General features: G+C 42.1%; 1 protein-coding gene across 1 annotated transcript in view; it reads right to left on the reverse strand.

Annotated features, from left to right (window-relative positions):
* Positions 1 to 6: 6 nt before the first annotated feature.
* LOC113098501 (uncharacterized) overlaps positions 7 to 21,964 on the reverse strand; it is a gene marked incomplete at its 3' end in the record, with an annotated part of 32,392 nt that continues 10,434 nt past the window's right edge. The window contains 22 exon segments of the mRNA XM_026263624.1: positions 7 to 597; positions 1,078 to 1,264; positions 1,447 to 1,673; positions 1,829 to 2,428; positions 2,655 to 3,254; positions 3,525 to 4,115; positions 4,593 to 5,189; positions 5,345 to 5,944; positions 6,171 to 6,770; positions 7,041 to 7,631; positions 8,109 to 8,705; positions 8,861 to 9,038; positions 9,040 to 9,461; positions 9,687 to 10,286; positions 10,561 to 11,264; positions 11,622 to 11,642; positions 15,630 to 16,239; positions 16,565 to 17,155; positions 17,324 to 17,911; positions 18,103 to 18,693; positions 18,789 to 19,388; positions 20,324 to 20,376. Of these exon segments, the coding sequence (XP_026119409.1) occupies positions 7 to 597; positions 1,078 to 1,264; positions 1,447 to 1,673; positions 1,829 to 2,428; positions 2,655 to 3,254; positions 3,525 to 4,115; positions 4,593 to 5,189; positions 5,345 to 5,944; positions 6,171 to 6,770; positions 7,041 to 7,631; positions 8,109 to 8,705; positions 8,861 to 9,038; positions 9,040 to 9,461; positions 9,687 to 10,286; positions 10,561 to 11,264; positions 11,622 to 11,642; positions 15,630 to 16,239; positions 16,565 to 17,155; positions 17,324 to 17,911; positions 18,103 to 18,693; positions 18,789 to 19,388; positions 20,324 to 20,376 (10,739 nt within the window).

Consider the following 21,964-nt stretch of genomic DNA (forward strand, 5'->3'; position numbering starts at 1 on the left):
TCTTACCTATCGTCGTGGTAGTGGTAGACGTGACCTCTACAAATACTGTGTCAATGTTGCTGAACAGCTGCTGTTGGACACTTGGAAGGTCAGCAAAATCACTTACTGAGAGTGCATAACTAGGCTCATGGGAGATCCTCTGGAGTTCGCTGCTGTCTGAGCTCCTTGACCCTATCCCAAAGATAAGCACTCCCAGCTCCTTCAGGGATGAGGCCGGTGTATCAACATTATCAAATGACCTTCCACCACTCAGCAGAATCAGTAACTGGGGCACACCTTCTACACGTCTGCTTCCAGAGGAGGCAGTGAATATATTGTCCCTCACGTACTGCAAAGCTGCCCCTGTGTTGAGGGGTCTCCCTCCTTTGTGCCTCAGACCCCTGACTGTGTCAAGAATGTCCTCCTTTCTTGAGTATGTGTTAAGATAGAAATGGGCCTCTGGATCTCTGCTGTACTGGACCACGGACACGCGGTCTCTGTTCTCAGACACATTCAGTCTCCCCACCATCCTTTCAACAAAGTCGCGCATCGCAGGGAAAGAGCTCCTAGTGCCATCCGAACCATCCAGCAGGAACACCACATCCCTCTTTCGCTCAGCTAAGGAATAATGAAATGGAACACAGAGTCACGTGAGCACTTGGCATCTGATATTTTTCTGTAGGTGTATGCATGCTCTAGCTGGCAACAGCAAATGGGAAGAGACTCTCCCGCCCTTTAAGCTATTTTACAACCAATCCGATGGCCAAATGTTAGTCCCATCTGCTAAAATAATACCTCGTTTTGGTCAGAGCAAATCTGCCTAAATTTAATGAATGCGAAGCAGTGAAATAAGGTCTAAATTTAAAGGTTATATTGGTCAAAAGACAAAAACTTGGCCTAAAGCAAGCTAACGAGTGAATGAACAAACACTTTAAAATGTATCAGTGACTAGAGTTCAAGCCCTTGGCTTTTTAGCCTAATTTCCCACGGCTCTGCTTCACATGCAGTGCTAACTTAAACTGTTCAGGGTCAACTGCACGCTTTGCAAAGAGGAGCTCAGAGTACTGTTTTCTAGAGGCATGCGGGAATCTGTCTTACCCGGCACAGTAGCTGTCACCGGCTTGACTTGACCAAGCACATTGTTGAGGGAGCTGATAAACTGCTGTTGGACACTGGGAAGGTCAGAGAATTCATTGATGGACTGTGCATAGGTAGGATCATTGGCAATTCTCTGCACCTCTCTGCTGGAATTTCTGGTGCCGACACCAAAAATCAAGATCCCGCCCTGTTTCAAGGCGGAGGCAGGTATATCTATGTTATCACTTGACCGTCCTCCACTGAGGAGGATGAGAATCTGAGGGACACCCGCTTGCTTTCTACTCCCCGCAGAGGCGGTGAAGACATTGTCCCTCACGTACTGGAGAGCTGCCCCAGTGTTGAGGGGTCTCCCTCCTCTATGCCTCAGACCTCTGACAGAGTCAAGATCTCCCCCTTTGTTGTGTAGGTATTCAGATAGAAATTGACCTCTGCGTCTCTACTGTACTGCACCACGGCAACACGGTCTCTGTTTGCATCTGTGCTGAATTGCTCCACTAATCTTTGCACGAAGTCACGCATCGCCGGGAAAGTATTTCTAGTGCCATCTGATGCGTCCAGCAGGAACACTACGTCCTTTCTGGGTATGGCGTCATCAGCTAGGAAAAGAAAACAGCATCATTAACACCCGGACATTTCAAAACATCTTTAGAACATCACGTTAGTTCACTACTCCTTTGACTATCTAAGCTGCGAGTAATCAACAAGGCACAGCCTGTCCGAAAGCACTTGTGAAGTTCTGCCATGCACATACCGGTCAGAGTCGGAGAAGTCGGAGTGACAGGCATTGCAACATCCTGGACAGAGGCCAGCAGCTGCTCTTGGACTTTTGGAAGCTCACTGAAGTCGGACACGGTCAGAGCGTAATTGGGGTCGGATGAAATTCTCTGCAATTCTCTGCTATCAGAGCCCCTCGATCCTATTCCAAAGGTCGAAACGCCAAGCTCTTTCAGAGAGGAGGCTGCTGCATCGACACTGTCAGATGACCTTCCCCCGCTAAACAAAACCAGTATCTGCGGCACACCCTCCAGCCGCCTGCTGCCAGAGGTGGCAGTAAAGACACTGTCTCTGACGTACTGGAGAGCTGCCCCCATGTTGAGGGGTCTGCCTCCTTTGTGTCTCAGGCCTCTGACACGGTCAAGAACGTCTTCCTTTGTCGTGTAGCTGTTCAGATAGAAATGGACCTCAGCGTCTCTACTGTACTGCACCACAGAAACTCGGTCTCTGTTGGCCTCTATGTTGAATTTCTCCACTACTCTTTGCACGAAGTCACGCATAGCTGGGAAAGAATTCCTAGTGCCATCTGAACCGTCCAGAAGAAAGACTACGTCCCTTCTGGGTGTGGTGTAAACAGCTAGGAGGGGGGAAACAGCATCATTAACGGCAAGAAATATCAATAACGTTCATTAAACTTCAGAATGTCATATCAGTTCACCCCCTCAATAACAGTCCAAGCTCTGGCTAACATTCCCACTGCTCACAAATTTTTATATAAAGAAAACAAAGGGGAAAGAAAAAAGGGAGGGCATTAAGTAGGAAGGCGAGACACAGTGTACTATGACGTTCTGCCATGCACATACCGGTGACAGCTGGTGATGTTGGAGTGATGGGAATTGCAACAGCCTTGACAGAGGCTAGCAGCTGCTCTTGGACTTTCGGAAGCTCACTGAAGTCGGACACGGTCAGGGCATAATTGGGGTCGGATGAAATTCTCTGCAATTCTCTGCTATCAGAGCCCCTCGATCCTATTCCAAAGGTCAAAACTCCAAGCTCTTTCAGAGAGGAGGCTGCTGCGTCAACACTGTCAGATGACCTTCCCCCACTAAGCAAAACCAGTATCTGCGGCACACCATCCAGTCTCCTGCTGCCAGAGGTGGCAGTAAAGACATTGTCTCTGACGTACTGGAGACCGGCCCCCGTGTAGAGGGGTCTGCCTCCTTTGTGCCTCAGACCTCTGACACTGTCAAGAATGTCTTCCTTTGTCGTGTACGTGTTAAGATAGAAATGGACCTCTGTGTCTCCACTGTACTGGACCACAGAAACGCGGTCTCTGTTCTCATCTATGTCCAATCTCTCCACCATTCTTTGCACAAACTCTTTCATTGCTGGGAACCCATTCCTAGTGCCATCCGATCCATCCAGCAGGAAGACAACATCTCTCCTCTGCCTACGGCCCTCAGCTAAGAAATAACAGTCACGGGTAAGATGGGGGACATTGTAAGGAAAAAAATAACGGAATAGGGGAAAACAGCGTATTGCATTACATAGTAGATGCTTTGCCATTAATCTTGCTTTCTGTGTTTTTTGATATCATCTCACCTCCCGCAAAGATTTACGACTCAGGAAGAAATCATTTTCCTTCTCTAACTAACTAGAACTACAGGTAAAGCACAACTCACTACAACATTAAAAGCTGTGAGGAAGTAGAAGCATGTTTATTTATTTCTTACCTATCGTCGTGGTAGTGGTAGACGTGACCTCTACAAATACTGTGTCAATGTTGCTGAACAGCTGCTGTTGGACACTTGGAAGGTCAGCAAAATCACTTACTGAGAGTGCATAACTAGGCTCATGGGAGATCCTCTGGAGTTCGCTGCTGTCTGAGCTCCTTGACCCTATCCCAAAGATAAGCACTCCCAGCTCCTTCAGGGATGAGGCCGGTGTATCAACATTATCAAATGACCTTCCACCACTCAGCAGAATCAGTAACTGGGGCACACCTTCTACACGTCTGCTTCCAGAGGAGGCAGTGAATATATTGTCCCTCACGTACTGCAAAGCTGCCCCTGTGTTGAGGGGTCTCCCTCCTTTGTGCCTCAGACCCCTGACTGTGTCAAGAATGTCCTCCTTTCTTGAGTATGTGTTAAGATAGAAATGGGCCTCTGGATCTCTGCTGTACTGGACCACGGACACGCGGTCTCTGTTCTCAGACACATTCAGTCTCCCCACCATCCTTTCAACAAAGTCGCGCATCGCAGGGAAAGAGCTCCTAGTGCCATCCGAACCATCCAGCAGGAACACCACATCCCTCTTTCGCTCAGCTAAGGATAATGAAATGGAACACAGAGTCACGTGAGCACTTGGCATCTGATATTTTCTGTAGGTGTATGCATGCTCTAGCTGGCAACAGCAAATGGGAAGAGACTCTCCCGCCCTTTAAGCTATTTTACAACCAATCCGATGGCCAAATGTTAGTCCCATCTGCTAAAATAATACCTCGTTTTGGTCAGAGCAAATCTGCCTAAATTTAATGAATGCGAAGCAGTGAAATAAGGTCTAAATTTAAAGGTTATATTGGTCAAAAGACAAAAACTTGGCCTAAAGCAAGCTAACGAGTGAATGAACAAACACTTTAAAATGTATCAGTGACTAGAGTTCAAGCCCTTGGCTTTTTAGCCTAATTTCCCACGGCTCTGCTCACATGCAGTGCTAACTTAAACTGTTCAGGGTCAACTGCACGCTTTGCAAAGAGGAGCTCAGAGTACTGTTTTCTAGAGGCATGCGGGAATCTGTCTTACCCGGCACAGTAGCTGTCACCGGCTTGACTTGACCAAGCACATTGTTGAGGGAGCTGATAAACTGCTGTTGGACACTGGGAAGGTCAGAGAATTCATTGATGGACTGTGCATAGGTAGGATCATTGGCAATTCTCTGCACCTCTCTGCTGGAATTTCTGGTGCCGACACCAAAAATCAAGATCCCGCCCTGTTTCAAGGCGGAGGCAGGTATATCTATGTTATCGCTTGACCGTCCTCCACTGAGGAGGATGAGAATCTGAGGGACACCCGCTTGCTTTCTACTCCCCGCAGAGGCGGTGAAGACATTGTCCCTCACGTACTGGAGAGCTGCCCCAGTGTTGAGGGGTCTCCCTCCTCTATGCCTCAGACCTCTGACAGAGTTCAAGATCTCCCCCTTTGTTGTGTAGGTATTCAGATAGAAATTGACCTCTGCGTCTCTACTGTACTGCACCACGGCAACACGGTCTCTGTTTGCATCTGTGCTGAATTGCTCCACTAATCTTTGCACGAAGTCACGCATCGCCGGGAAAGTATTTCTAGTGCCATCTGATGCGTCCAGCAGGAACACTACGTCCTTTCTGGGTATGGCGTCATCAGCTAGGAAAAGAAAACAGCATCATTAACACCCGGACATTTCAAAACATCTTTAGAACATCACGTTAGTTCACTACTCCTTTGACTATCTAAGCTGCGAGTAATCAACAAGGCACAGCCTGTCCGAAAGCACTTGTGAAGTTCTGCCATGCACATACCGGTCAGAGTCGGAGAAGTCGGAGTGACAGGCATTGCAACATCCTGGACAGAGGCCAGCAGCTGCTCTTGGACTTTTGGAAGCTCACTGAAGTCGGACACGGTCAGAGCGTAATTGGGGTCGGATGAAATTCTCTGCAATTCTCTGCTATCAGAGCCCCTCGATCCTATTCCAAAGGTCGAAACGCCAAGCTCTTTCAGAGAGGAGGCTGCTGCATCGACACTGTCAGATGACCTTCCCCCGCTAAACAAAACCAGTATCTGCGGCACACCCTCCAGCCGCCTGCTGCCAGAGGTGGCAGTAAAGACACTGTCTCTGACGTACTGGAGAGCTGCCCCCATGTTGAGGGGTCTGCCTCCTTTGTGTCTCAGGCCTCTGACACGGTCAAGAACGTCTTCCTTTGTCGTGTAGCTGTTCAGATAGAAATGGACCTCAGCGTCTCTACTGTACTGCACCACAGAAACTCGGTCTCTGTTGGCCTCTATGTTGAATTTCTCCACTACTCTTTGCACGAAGTCACGCATAGCTGGGAAAGAATTCCTAGTGCCATCTGAACCGTCCAGAAGAAAGACTACGTCCCTTCTGGGTGTGGTGTAAACAGCTAGGAGGGGGGAAACAGCATCATTAACGGCAAGAAATATCAATAACGTTCATTAAACTTCAGAATGTCATATCAGTTCACCCCCTCAATAACAGTCCAAGCTCTGGCTAACATTCCCACTGCTCACAAATTTTTATATAAAGAAAACAAAGGGGAAAGAAAAAAGGGAGGGCATTAAGTAGGAAGGCGAGACACAGTGTACTATGACGTTCTGCCATGCACATACCGGTGACAGCTGGTGATGTTGGAGTGATGGGAATTGCAACAGCCTTGACAGAGGCTAGCAGCTGCTCTTGGACTTTCGGAAGCTCACTGAAGTCGGACACGGTCAGGGCATAATTGGGGTCGGATGAAATTCTCTGCAATTCTCTGCTATCAGAGCCCCTCGATCCTATTCCAAAGGTCAAAACTCCAAGCTCTTTCAGAGAGGAGGCTGCTGCGTCAACACTGTCAGATGACCTTCCCCCACTAAGCAAAACCAGTATCTGCGGCACACCATCCAGTCTCCTGCTGCCAGAGGTGGCAGTAAAGACATTGTCTCTGACGTACTGGAGACCGGCCCCCGTGTAGAGGGGTCTGCCTCCTTTGTGCCTCAGACCTCTGACACTGTCAAGAATGTCTTCCTTTGTCGTGTACGTGTTAAGATAGAAATGGACCTCTGTGTCTCCACTGTACTGGACCACAGAAACGCGGTCTCTGTTCTCATCTATGTCCAATCTCTCCACCATTCTTTGCACAAACTCTTTCATTGCTGGGAACCCATTCCTAGTGCCATCCGATCCATCCAGCAGGAAGACAACATCTCTCCTCTGCCTACGGCCCTCAGCTAAGAAATAACAGTCACGGGTAAGATGGGGGACATTGTAAGGAAAAAAATAACGGAATAGGGGAAAACAGCGTATTGCATTACATAGTAGATGCTTTGCCATTAATCTTGCTTTCTGTGTTTTTTGATATCATCTCACCTCCCGCAAAGATTTACGACTCAGGAAGAAATCATTTTCCTTCTCTAACTAACTAGAACTACAGGTAAAGCACAACTCACTACAACATTAAAAGCTGTGAGGAAGTAGAAGCATGTTTATTTATTTCTTACCTATCGTCGTGGTAGTGGTAGACGTGACCTCTACAAATACTGTGTCAATGTTGCTGAACAGCTGCTGTTGGACACTTGGAAGGTCAGCAAAATCACTTACTGAGAGTGCATAACTAGGCTCATGGGAGATCCTCTGGAGTTCGCTGCTGTCTGAGCTCCTTGACCCTATCCCAAAGATAAGCACTCCCAGCTCCTTCAGGGATGAGGCCGGTGTATCAACATTATCAAATGACCTTCCACCACTCAGCAGAATCAGTAACTGGGGCACACCTTCTACACGTCTGCTTCCAGAGGAGGCAGTGAATATATTGTCCCTCACGTACTGCAAAGCTGCCCCTGTGTTGAGGGGTCTCCCTCCTTTGTGCCTCAGACCCCTGACTGTGTCAAGAATGTCCTCCTTTCTTGAGTATGTGTTAAGATAGAAATGGGCCTCTGGATCTCTGCTGTACTGGACCACGGACACGCGGTCTCTGTTCTCAGACACATTCAGTCTCCCCACCATCCTTTCAACAAAGTCGCGCATCGCAGGGAAAGAGCTCCTAGTGCCATCCGAACCATCCAGCAGGAACACCACATCCCTCTTTCGCTCAGCTAAGGATAATGAAATGGAACACAGAGTCACGTGAGCACTTGGCATCTGATATTTTCTGTAGGTGTATGCATGCTCTAGCTGGCAACAGCAAATGGGAAGAGACTCTCCCGCCCTTTAAGCTATTTTACAACCAATCCGATGGCCAAATGTTAGTCCCATCTGCTAAAATAATACCTCGTTTTGGTCAGAGCAAATCTGCCTAAATTTAATGAATGCGAAGCAGTGAAATAAGGTCTAAATTTAAAGGTTATATTGGTCAAAAGACAAAAACTTGGCCTAAAGCAAGCTAACGAGTGAATGAACAAACACTTTAAAATGTATCAGTGACTAGAGTTCAAGCCCTTGGCTTTTTAGCCTAATTTCCCACGGCTCTGCTCACATGCAGTGCTAACTTAAACTGTTCAGGGTCAACTGCACGCTTTGCAAAGAGGAGCTCAGAGTACTGTTTTCTAGAGGCATGCGGGAATCTGTCTTACCCGGCACAGTAGCTGTCACCGGCTTGACTTGACCAAGCACATTGTTGAGGGAGCTGATAAACTGCTGTTGGACACTGGGAAGGTCAGAGAATTCATTGATGGACTGTGCATAGGTAGGATCATTGGCAATTCTCTGCACCTCTCTGCTGGAATTTCTGGTGCCGACACCAAAAATCAAGATCCCGCCCTGTTTCAAGGCGGAGGCAGGTATATCTATGTTATCGCTTGACCGTCCTCCACTGAGGAGGATGAGAATCTGAGGGACACCCGCTTGCTTTCTACTCCCCGCAGAGGCGGTGAAGACATTGTCCCTCACGTACTGGAGAGCTGCCCCAGTGTTGAGGGGTCTCCCTCCTCTATGCCTCAGACCTCTGACAGAGTTCAAGATCTCCCCCTTTGTTGTGTAGGTATTCAGATAGAAATTGACCTCTGCGTCTCTACTGTACTGCACCACGGCAACACGGTCTCTGTTTGCATCTGTGCTGAATTGCTCCACTAATCTTTGCACGAAGTCACGCATCGCCGGGAAAGTATTTCTAGTGCCATCTGATGCGTCCAGCAGGAACACTACGTCCTTTCTGGGTATGGCGTCATCAGCTAGGAAAAGAAAACAGCATCATTAACACCCGGACATTTCAAAACATCTTTAGAACATCACGTTAGTTCACTACTCCTTTGACTATCTAAGCTGCGAGTAATCAACAAGGCACAGCCTGTCCGAAAGCACTTGTGAAGTTCTGCCATGCACATACCGGTCAGAGTCGGAGAAGTCGGAGTGACAGGCATTGCAACATCCTGGACAGAGGCCAGCAGCTGCTCTTGGACTTTTGGAAGCTCACTGAAGTCGGACACGGTCAGAGCGTAATTGGGGTCGGATGAAATTCTCTGCAATTCTCTGCTATCAGAGCCCCTCGATCCTATTCCAAAGGTCGAAAACGCCAAGCTCTTTCAGAGAGGAGGCTGCTGCATCGACACTGTCAGATGACCTTCCCCCGCTAAACAAAACCAGTATCTGCGGCACACCCTCCAGCCGCCTGCTGCCAGAGGTGGCAGTAAAGACACTGTCTCTGACGTACTGGAGAGCTGCCCCCATGTTGAGGGGTCTGCCTCCTTTGTGTCTCAGGCCTCTGACACGGTCAAGAACGTCTTCCTTTGTCGTGTAGCTGTTCAGATAGAAATGGACCTCAGCGTCTCTACTGTACTGCACCACAGAAACTCGGTCTCTGTTGGCCTCTATGTTGAATTTCTCCACTACTCTTTGCACGAAGTCACGCATAGCTGGGAAAGAATTCCTAGTGCCATCTGAACCGTCCAGAAGAAAGACTACGTCCCTTCTGGGTGTGGTGTAAACAGCTAGGAGGGGGGAAACAGCATCATTAACGGCAAGAAATATCAATAACGTTCATTAAACTTCAGAATGTCATATCAGTTCACCCCCTCAATAACAGTCCAAGCTCTGGCTAACATTCCACTGCTCACAAATTTTTATATAAAGAAAACAAAGGGGAAAGAAAAAAGGGAGGGCATTAAGTAGGAAGGCGAGACACAGTGTACTATGACGTTCTGCCATGCACATACCGGTGACAGCTGGTGATGTTGGAGTGATGGGAATTGCAACAGCCTTGACAGAGGCTAGCAGCTGCTCTTGGACTTTCGGAAGCTCACTGAAGTCGGACACGGTCAGGGCATAATTGGGGTCGGATGAAATTCTCTGCAATTCTCTGCTATCAGAGCCCCTCGATCCTATTCCAAAGGTCAAAACTCCAAGCTCTTTCAGAGAGGAGGCTGCTGCGTCAACACTGTCAGATGACCTTCCCCCACTAAGCAAAACCAGTATCTGCGGCACACCATCCAGTCTCCTGCTGCCAGAGGTGGCAGTAAAGACATTGTCTCTGACGTACTGGAGACCGGCCCCCGTGTAGAGGGGTCTGCCTCCTTTGTGCCTCAGACCTCTGACACTGTCAAGAATGTCTTCCTTTGTCGTGTACGTGTTAAGATAGAAATGGACCTCTGTGTCTCCACTGTACTGGACCACAGAAACGCGGTCTCTGTTCTCATCTATGTCCAATCTCTCCACCATTCTTTGCACAAACTCTTTCATTGCTGGGAACCCATTCCTAGTGCCATCCGATCCATCCAGCAGGAAGACAACATCTCTCCTCTGCCTACGGCCCTCAGCTAAGAAATAACAGTCACGGGTAAGATGGGGGACATTGTAAGGAAAAAAATAACGGAATAGGGGAAAACAGCGTATTGCATTACATAGTAGATGCTTTGCCATTAATCGTGCTTTCTGTGTTTTTTCGATATCATCTCACCTCCCGCAAAGATTTACGACTCAGGAAGAAATCATTTTCCTTCTCTAACTAACTAGAACTACAGGTAAAGCACAACTCACTACAACATTAAAAGCTGTGAGGAAGTAGAAGAAGCATGTTTATTTATTTCTTACCTATCGTCGTGGTAGTGGTAGACGTGACCTCTACAAATACTGTGTCAATGTTGCTGAACAGCTGCTGTTGGACACTTGGAAGGTCAGCAAAATCACTTACTGAGAGTGCATAACTAGGCTCATGGGAGATCCTCTGGAGTTCGCTGCTGTCTGAGCTCCTTGACCCTATCCCAAAGATAAGCACTCCCAGCTCCTTCAGGGATGAGGCCGGTGTATCAACATTATCAAATGACCTTCCACCACTCAGCAGAATCAGTAACTGGGGCACACCTTCTACACGTCTGCTTCCAGAGGAGGCAGTGAATATATTGTCCCTCACGTACTGCAAAGCTGCCCCTGTGTTGAGGGGTCTCCCTCCTTTGTGCCTCAGACCCCTGACTGTGTCAAGAATGTCCTCCTTTCTTGAGTATGTGTTAAGATAGAAATGGGCCTCTGGATCTCTGCTGTACTGGACCACGGACACGCGGTCTCTGTTCTCAGACACATTCAGTCTGCCCACCATCCTTTCAACAAAGTCGCGCATAGCAGGGAAAGAGCTCCTAGTGCCATCTGAACCATCCAGCAGGAACACCACATCCCTCTTTCGCTCAGCTAAGGATAATGAAATCGAACACAGAATCACATGAGCACTTGGCATCTGATATTTTCTGTAGGTGTATGCATGCTCTAGCTGGCAACAGCAAATGGGAAAAGACTCTCCCGCCCTTTAAGTTATTTTACAACCAATCCGATGGCCAAATGTTAGTCCCATCTGCTAAAATAATACCTAGTTTTGGTCAGAGTAAAACTACCTAAATTTAATGAATACGAAGCCGTGAAATAAGGTCTAAATTTAAAGGTTATCTTGGTCAAAAGGCAGTACAGTTAAATTAAATAATAATCAAAATTACAAAAATTTTGCCTAAAGCAAACTAACAAGTGAATGAAGAAACACTTTAAAATTTAACAGTACCTAGAGTTCAAGTCCTTGGCTTCTTATCCTAATTTCCCACTGTATGCAAGATTGAATATTAATCATATTAGCAACTAGTTCCTAGTGAAATGCATTATTGGTACTGTACTTCGGGAGAATTGTGGTCTCGCTGTTTTTGTGTAATTCAGAAAATGGAGAAAGAACATTTATATTCTGCTTTTATTTCATTTCATTCAGGTCAGTCCACCCAGGGGTTTTTGTGCATTGTAACTTTGACAACTTTTATCTGCAAGAAAAATGGCATGCATCGGCTAACTTTTCTCATCATTACACTAAAATAAATTTGTGCTCAGGTCCGCTGCTGGCCAAATGGGTACCCTAAGGAGGTTTGTATTGCTGTGCCCCCTTCTTCAATTATGTTGATGGGGAAAAAAAACTACTATAGGGGTGAAAATAGAGCTTTAATCAAATAAAAAATTAAATGAATAAATTGTATTATTTACAATTACAATTGTTGCTCTCAACATTTACTTATGGCTATAACTTAATTATGACTCTAATTTATTTTATAGTCTCAAGCATTCAGAAATTCATGCAAAAGGAAATTAAGCAGTTTTACTATGATAAAACCGTGGTTTATTTTTGTAAGGGTTGTGATATGCAAATTTTTTGTTGAAGAAATCATAAAGGCTGTGTCATCTGTAGCAAAAAGGTGGCCAAAAATGAAAGATTAAGTGAATATTTGAATTAAATGTTTGGCCAGTAGTCTAAACAAGGATTTGATTGTCCTGTAAGTGTAGCAGCAGCAATTACATGGCATTTGGCTCCTTTTGCAGGCATTTGTAATAACATGTACATAAATTGTTTATTTTGTATTTGCCTACATTATGTATTTTAACAGTATAATTATTAACGAATCATTATTGCCTCATTGTTTTTCATATGTAATGCATTTTAAGTCCTTTTAAAGGCTATTGATGTCTTATGTCTGTTTTTATAGCAACAACAAAAAAAATTACAGTATATTAATACTTCTTTGTAAATTATTATTTGAAGTAACAAAACCATTGTTAATTTGCAGTTACCATTGCTACAAGAACGATGATTTGTGTTGTTATTGTTAAAACCATGTGATTGATTTATAAATTATTTTTTAAATGATTTTTAATTTATTGAATAAATATAAAAAATTTATAAATGAACACATTAATGTTTTATGACTGCAAGTCTTTCTCCTCAAATGCTATTGAGCTTCAAATTTGCATTTGAGCCCATGTTAAAAAGTAGCATAATTTACATATGAATTTACAGTTTATTTTAAAATATCAAACATTAAATTCAATTGTGCATTATAGCTGACACCTAGGTTAACAATTACAGTTGTTTTTATGACTGTAAGTCATTCTCCCCAAATGCTACTGATGTTAGAAATTTAAAATCACTTAAAATGCATTATATAAAAAAACAATGATGCAATAATGATTGGTTAATAATAATACTGTTAAAATACTGTATATGACGTAGGCAAATGTAAAATAAACAATTTATGCACTTTATTACAAATGCCTGCAATGGGAGCCAAATGCCATGTAATTGCTGCTGTTACATTTACAGGACAATCAAATCCTTGTTTAGGCTACTGGCCAAACATTTAATTCATATATTCACTTAATCTTTCATTTTTGGCCACCTTTTTGCTATAGATGACAAAAAATGTGCATATCACAACCCTTACAAAAATAAACCATGGATTTATCATAGTAAAACTGCTTAATTTCCTTTTGCATGATTTCTGAATGCTTGAGACTATAATATTATTAGAGTCATAATCAGTGTTGGGCAGTAGCGTCGCTACAAGCAGCGAAGCTATTAGTTTAACTACATTTCTCAGTAGCTTGGTCGTAGCTTCGCTGCTTTCTGAATCAAATAGCTTTTCAGTAGCGAAGCTCTTTTTTTTACCAAGTAGTGCGGTAGCTTCCACACAAGCTACATTTTCGCAAGCATTTCTGAAGCTCAAACTCAAATCGGGAAATACAACTGCTAAGATCGCTGATCCTGGATCAGTAGTGACGCGACGGCGCTACTTCATCTTGTTCGTGTTTACGGTGGATAGCAACCACCATCTTTATGATGCATTACCGCCACCTTCTGCTCCGGATGGTAACACTCCTTGGCCAGTCACGCTAAAAATTATTTGATGAAATGATGGCATAGGATGAGGTCGGAGAACAGTTAATCCCAAGGAGTGAGTTGCTGTGGCCGTACCTCGACAAGTACATGACACTGACTGAGATAACAGAAAGAAAATGTGTTTTCAGATGCTGCTTGTAAAAATTATCAGGGTCCAGCCTGGCCATTTTTTTTGTACTGTTTGGAGGTCTTGCATTTTGTTCTGCAAAGGCCTACAGTATATTAAGCATGCCCATGCAACAGGTGCATACACTTACTTGTGCGCACATTGTTAATCTTTTTGTTGTTTTTGATTGCTTCCACTGTTTTCATCTGTAAGTCGCTTTGGATAAAAGCGTCTGCTAAATGAATAAATGTAAATGTAATCACATATATTTTGATTGTTTTTGTTGCCAAATTGATAAGGAACACAAAAAACTATTAAACTAAACAATTACACCTGCCTATCTGTTTGACTGACAGTTTTGAGCACTGAGATAGCACTTGACTTAAAACGTGTTCAACATAAAAATGTAATTTTAAAAGTAGCTTAGATGTAGCAAGCTACTGTTGATGTAGCTTAGCTTGCTACATTTCCCAGGGGGGTAGCTTCAGTGTAGTGAAGCTTCATTTACTGTAGATTAACTGGTAGCTTAGCTCACTACATTTTCCAAGTAGCTTGCCCAACACTGGTCATAATTATGTTATAGTCATAGGTAAATGTTAAGGAGCTACTATTGTAATTTGTAAATAATAAAATGTATTCATTTTACTTTTTTATTTGATTTAAGTTTTATTTTCACCCCTATAGTAGGTGTTTTTTTTTCCATCATCATATTTGAGGAAGGTGGGCACAACAATACAAACCTGCTTTGGGTACCCATTTGGCCAGCAACGGCCCTGGTAACCGCAGTTATCTAATTACTAAATTATGATATTTGCTCAGGTGGGTGCTGGGGTCTTATCTATCAGATTGCAATGTATACAAATTTGTTAATTAAACATTACATGTAGTGCGAGTTATTAGGCCAGTCGGTGTGGTAGCCCAGGCTCACATAGCCATAGACCAATATTGTTAAATTGATCAGCATGGTAGCCAAGACTCACATAGTCATAGGCCACTAGTGTTAATCCGGTTTGCATGGTAGCCAAAGCTCACGTAGTCATGGGCCACTAGTGTTAATCTGGTTTGCATGGTAGCCAAAGCTCGCATAGTCATGGGCCACTAACGATAAGCTGGTTGGCGTGGTAGTTCAGGCACACATAGATAGTAATACATTCAGTTCACCTGGCTCTTTGAAACAGCAGAAGTACATGGCGATAGATCTGCTTGTTGTGGGGGTGAATTATTCTTGTTTGGGCTTGTATTGTCTCTTCTATGTCTTTTTCTTTGTGGTGGGGGGGGGGGGGGGTTATTTCATGTATGTTTTATTTGCTGCAGCAATATTTCTTACATGCTTACAGCAGCATATTGTGAATGCATTGGCAGTAGCAAGCAGTACTTGTTCTGCAGCAGCAGCGTAGCAGATCTATTCTGACATTAACATTATCATGTACATTACCATGCTAATCTCTCAGAGAGTTGTCATGACAGAACTGTCATGCAGTGAGCGTGCTACTATTCAGCTTCCTCACTCTGCACAGAGACTTCAATAGCACACATTTTTCTAGGTTAACGTTAAAGAGACACCATGTAATGGTGCTACTACTTACATGTTTCAGATGATAAGCAAGATTTGAGGTTGACGAATTAAATAAATGTTTGCATCAATGTAAACAAACGTTTTGAATGAACGGACTACTTGACTTCGCCACTTTCTGTAGTTTTTTTTTCCTGCGACTAATAACATTTTGATCAACTAAGTTTCTTCTCGTTGAGTAATGGTCAGTCGACTATTAGGGGGCAGCCCTACATAATAGCACCTTTTTTACCTAATTGTCATAATACATTTCTGAATATTAAAGAGGTATTTTATTCACTACTGACTACTGAGCAGAAGTATTATTACACTTACCTATGGTTTCACTTTTGTTGTAACTTGGAAAGGCTTTCATTGCTTCTAATAGCTGTGTCTGGATTTTTGGTAATTCACTGAAGTCAACCAATGAAATCACTTTATTTTCAGAAGAAAGTGTATGTAATTCATAAGAGTCTGAGTACTTTCCTCCTATTCCATATATTATTGCCCCACTTTTTTTTAAAGCAGTGGCTGCTTCAGAAATGCTGTCCTTTGATTTTCCACTAGTCAGGAGAATTAATATTTGAGGGATGCCTTCTTTGTGCCTGCTTCCAGAGGCACTTATAAAGATATTTTCCTTTACATATAGAAGGGCTGAGCCTGTGTTTAAGGGCCTTCCACCTTTATGGCTAAGCACTTTTACTGCATTCAATACATCTTCCTTTCTTAAGAATGAATTCAAATAAAAATTTGCTACAGCTACATTGCTGTATTGAATTATTGCGATTCTATCATTATTAATTCCCACATTGAGATTTGTGATAATATTGTACAGAAAATCACGTATTTCTGGAAATCCTCTTCTTGTACTGTCCGAACCATCCAAAAGAAAAGCAATATCCCTTTTAAATCCTGTGCCTAGAATTGCAATAATTACAGGATTAGAGATGCACCTTTAAAGTATTGTTATGTAAGTATGCTTAGTTTCATTAGTAATATACAATGGCAGGAGACAAATACAATTTTTTTATATATAAATAAATGTATACAGTATACAAATGTATACAAATTTTATTTCCTGCAATTAAATACTTTTTAACTTTATATTTAATTCAGCTTTCCATTATAAATAAAATATATAAATTGAAATGATCAGCATATACTGAAAGTCTCAACATGTAACTTCATCGAACATCTATAAATGTTTCTAAAGCTTTACAATGTATTATTTTTTTATTCTTACCATCAACTTCTCTGTCTCCTTTTTGTCTTCCACCCATAAGTTTTGTTATGAGGATTTGGTGTACATTTTTTAAATCATGAAAATCAGAAACAGCAAAGGCATAATCTTTCTTCGAAGAAATGGCTTCCATTTCAATAGGATCAGTCAGCCTTGACCCAATGGCAAAAATGGCTACTCCCATACTCTTTAATGCATTAGCTGGTCCACGAGGAGAATCTCTTGATCTGCCACCAGCCACAAGCACAAGATTTTGGCTAACACTGCCTTTTTGCTGACTTCGAACACTAGGGGTAAAAATACTGTCTCTAACAAACTGCAAAGCCTGGCCAATATATTGTGGCCTTCCCCCTTTTGGTTTGAGGTTGCGCACAGCATCTGCCACCTCAGAAGTGGATGTGTATCTACTGAGATTAAAGCTTATTGCTGCAGTATTACTGAACTGCACAACAGCAATTTGATCTTTTTCTTTACCAACATCAAATTTCTCTGCCAAACTGGCCACAAAATCTCGTATAGCTGTGAATCTATCACTAGCATCATCTGATCCATCAATAAGAAACACAATATTTCTTCCTGCATCCAGAGTCTGGCCTACAATAAATAAACAAGGAATATTTCCATAAAGGAAAGGCAACAGTATTTAAACAATTCTATAGAAACACAGACGATTCAGTGGCTTTTTTATCTGCTTCTGCAAGTCTCTTCTTCATGTAACAAAACAGCATGTTCAACAAAGACATAATTTATCAAATTTCTTACCCCCAGGAGTTGGAAACTGCTCAGGAATTTCATCACCACTTGCCAAAACAGAGGCAACTCTTTGGACAATGCTGTTGATGGAGGTGAAGTCAGGGACAGAGAAAGAATATGCTGGTGTTGTAGACATTGTCTGTAACTCAAGTGTATCAGAATTACTTGTGCCAATTGTAATGACTTTTATGTTGTTTTCTCTTAAACCTTGTGAAATGGTTCTGACATCATCACCAGATCTACCACCACTAAATAAGTACAGAATCTGAGGTACACCCTCGTGACGTCTGCTCCCAGAGGATTGTGTAAAAATATTTTCTTTAATAAACAGTAGAGCAGCTCCAGTATTCAGTGGCCTTCCACTTTTGTGCCTCATAGATCGTATGGAATTAAGTACCTCTTTTTTGGTTGAGTATGAGCTGAGATAAAAATTAGCTGTGGGATCCCGACTGTACTGAACAACTGCCACCCTATCAAGATCTTCCGCCACATTTAGGCTCTCAACTATCCTCTGGATAAAATTGCGAATTCCCTCAAAACCAATTTTAGAATCATCAGATCCATCAATAAGAAATGCAACATCCCTTTTGACAAATTCTGTAAAAAGAAATGAAATGAATAATGTAACTATAACAAAGTACTTTAACAGTACATTCTACAGCACTAGATCATGTGTTGAGACTAATCTAAAGCATTGTTTATGCTATCAAGTGCTATAACACATAGAACACTGCTGCCAGTTGCTGGTGTGCACACATACATAATGAAATTAATTAATTTTCTCTTACCAGAGACTTGAGGTGTCATTGTTGGTAGCCTTTGGAAAGATAGCTTGTTCATTAATTCTAAAATATTCTCTTGAACATCAAGAATGCTCTCAAAATCAGAAATGAAAAAGTAGTTCGGCTGATGGGATATTGTTTGTAACTCAAGCGTATCTGCATTTGTGGTACCAATACTAAATGAAATGACACCAGTGTCTTTCAAAGCTTTGACTGGACCACGTATGTCATCGTTGGACCTTCCAGAGTTCAAAAGAATTAGAACCTGTGGCACACCCTCCAAAAGTCTACTTCCGGCAGCCGCAGTAAACAGGTTGTCCTTAACATATTGTAGGGCTGCCCCAGTGTGGCGCTGCGTTCCTCCTTTATGAATTAAACGTTTCACATTATTTATAACATCACCTGATGAGGAATATGTATTCAAAAGGAAATCAAAGGCTGCATCATCACTGTACTGGACCACTGAGATACGATCTTTATTTGGTGCCACATTCAGTTTCTGAACCAGGGTCTGAATAAAGCTCTGCATTCCTGAGAAACTTTCCTTTGTTTCATCAGTGCCATCGATTAAAAACACAACATCTCTCTTTCCAGCATCTGTTGCAATGAGCATAAATATATACAGTTATGTCACTAGCTCATAACTCCTTTCAATCAACCACATTCCAAAAAAAAAGAAAAATTTTCCTTACCTGTTGGAGTTTGTGGAAGCCTCCTGGGCTGACGAGGAACTCTTTTTACATATGATACAAGTTTTTGTTCAATTGTTTGAAGGTCATCAAACTGAGGAACAGTAAGGGTATGACCAGGAGTATAGGAAATTGCCTGGAGTTGAATAACATCTGCATTTTGATTGCCAATACTGAATGTTACAATTTGATCCTTTTTCAGAGCAGCAGCTGGACCTCTAACATCATCATGAGACCTTCCTCCAGTCACAAGCACAAGCACCTGAGGAGCCCCCTCTAGAATTCTGCTCCCAGAAGAGGCAATTAATATGTTCTTTTTGGTATAATCAAGGGCTCTTCCTGTGTTGAGGGGACTTCCTCCCTGGTGTTTCAGACTCTCAATTGAATTGAGAATGTCTTGATTTGTGGCATGTGTGTTGAGGTAAAAATGCACCTGTGGCTCTCTGCTGTATTGAACTACAGACACTCTGTCTTTGCTTGGCCCAATATTGAGTTTGTCCACCACTCTTTGAACAAACTGACACATTTGTTTAAATGTATCCCTGGTGTCATCAGACCCATCCAGAATAAAGACAATGTCTCTTTGAGCTGCATCCAATTCAACTGGGATGAAAATTAAATTGTCTTTAGTAAAACAGACACTTATAAAAGTGTGAGACAAAACATTGTTAACACAATTAATACATAAAGCACATTATTTCATGTAGTGTTTTTTCATAGTAGTAACAATCAAATTCAAATCTGTATGAACAATTTACAGACACATTTACAATACATTTACATTTTGCTATGTTTGTGTTTTTTAAGAATATGCTGACAATATCGGAAGCAAAGAAACATGAAAAATGTATGATGGAATATCACTAGTGTTAAGATCAATTAAGCAACCAGAATAGAAAGGGGAAAAACAAGGAGTTGAAATACCAGGTTGAAATACCAGCAATGATTGAGAAATCATTGGCTCAAACAAGAGCTTTAACCTGAAGGGGAATCTCCACAAGTAGTAAGACTCTTCCATGGTTAAGAGAACCAGTGGAAAACCATGGAAGTTCTCTAATGGACAAGGCAAAAGATGAACAGAACAGGTAAATATTTAGTGGTCAAGGCCATTAATTGCCATTCTTTAACATACGTTAAGAAAGATGAATCAATAAATGGCCTCATAGTTAAAGCAAGCAGTTTAGTGAAGAAAGCATCTTTTCGTGAAGTTTCATGTCCAAACTCTCAAATGCCAAAAGTCAAAAGAAAAGGAGTGAATTTGAGGAAAATGTCAAGTGTTGTTATTCTTACCAATGATAGTAGGGGGTTCTATTCCCATTTTGGATTTGATAAAAGAGAGGATATCAGGCTGTATATTTAAAAGTTCAGCAAAGGCTGGAAGATTAAAATGAAATCTAGGTGAAAATGCTATGCTTTGGAGCTCTGCCTCTACAGCATTCTTTATTCCAATGGCAAAGGACAGAACTCCAATATTTTTAAGATCTTCAGCTGGACCTGCCACATCGTCAATGGACCCTCTAGCAGTCATAACAATCAACAGCTGAGGTACTCCTAGCTGATGTCTACTTCCAGAAGCAGTAGTGAAAACATTGTCCCTGACATACTTTAGTGCTGCCCCAGTATTTAGATTTCTTCCACCTTTCGCAATTAAGCCATTAATGGCATAAATTACAGCTTTCTTACTACTGTAAGTATTAAGTAGGAAATGAGTCAAAGCATCTTCGCTGTACTGTATTACAGCAACTCGAACAATGTCCTGGTCAATGTCAAGGTCCTCTGCCATTCTCCGAATGAACTCACGGATGGCAAGAAGTCCATTTTTGGCGTCATCTGAGCCATCAAGGAGAAAAACTATATCCCGTTTGTTAATTCCTGTGTCAGGCAAGTTACCAAGAAAAGAAAAAGAAAAGGATATTGGAATACATCTGACTCATTCAGTGTAAAAATTGAATAGCAAAAGCTTAAAAGTGTTCAAGAGTGTTTCAAAATGCATGGTAAATCAAAGAATATCAGTGACATCGAACCCTCAAAATTTATTTTGTGGGTCAGGATGTAAATAGCGTTGAATAAGAAAAGGTCTTGCAAGTGAAATATAGTTCAGAAACACATGAAACGAACATCTTTATGTGCAAAAGATGTCAACTAAAGAGATGGAAGATATAAGAAAATATTTAAGAAGAAAGATTTAAGAAAAAGGAATTTTCAGTTCTACCCTAGAATTAAGCTCTATTCAGAAGGGACTAGTTTTGCAGGGGGTCGTTACAGAAATGTTTCACAGATGTACTTGTGTTTTTCTCACACAACCTCTGTAATAATTCCAGTGCAAATTACCCACTGTTTTTCAGCAAACACAAAAATTGTCTAAGAAAATGAATCCCGTCCGTATGCGAATGTCTGTGATTGGCGAGCGATATTTTGTTTTTCACAACTCGTTTTTCATGAGTGTTTTGGCCAAAGTGAATTACCGTAGATGCTTTTACCACAAGCATGTTTGATATATTTGCCTCTTGGCAAAGAAATAAAAAAATAACAATAATAAAAATCAAGAGCCAGATCACATAAACTGTTAATACTGGCTATTGTAATATCAGCCTCAGGTAAGATTACTCACTTTCATTTCTGCACTCAATTACACAATGTTCTAATTACATATATACCTTTCTGAAAATGAACATGGGTTTACTAAAAAAATTAAAATAAAAAAATAGATAAACTACAGTAAGAACACATTAACATGGTTTTGCTGTACTAGTAGCCATAAAGCTTTACCATGGTATTTGTAGTAAAACTGTGATTATACTAATTGTAATCAATTCGAATGATTGCATGATCTCTGTGACACCCAGATTTACCAAACAGACTCTCCCACCTCTGGAACCAACATGGAGATGTCATGTCCCATCCAAATTGGGACATGACAATCGGTCATGTGATAAAAATCGAAACTCAGATGTAGTTTAGAAAACTATTCCCATCCGAATAGGGCTTTAGAATATCAACCTAAATATGGCAATTTATATTACATTTAAGGCATATAGCAGATACTTTTACCCATAACTTTTGTTTTTGGAATTTCTCCTAATTCTTTTTTGGATATGCTTTAGTATAGAAACTTTTTGTGGTGGTATTAAAGGAAAGGCCATTAAATCAGTCAATATAATGTGTTAATTGCAACTGAA

This window comes from Carassius auratus, unplaced genomic scaffold (assembly GCF_003368295.1).
Source record: "Carassius auratus strain Wakin unplaced genomic scaffold, ASM336829v1 scaf_tig00216571, whole genome shotgun sequence".
Classification (NCBI taxonomy): Eukaryota; Metazoa; Chordata; class Actinopteri; order Cypriniformes; family Cyprinidae; genus Carassius; species Carassius auratus.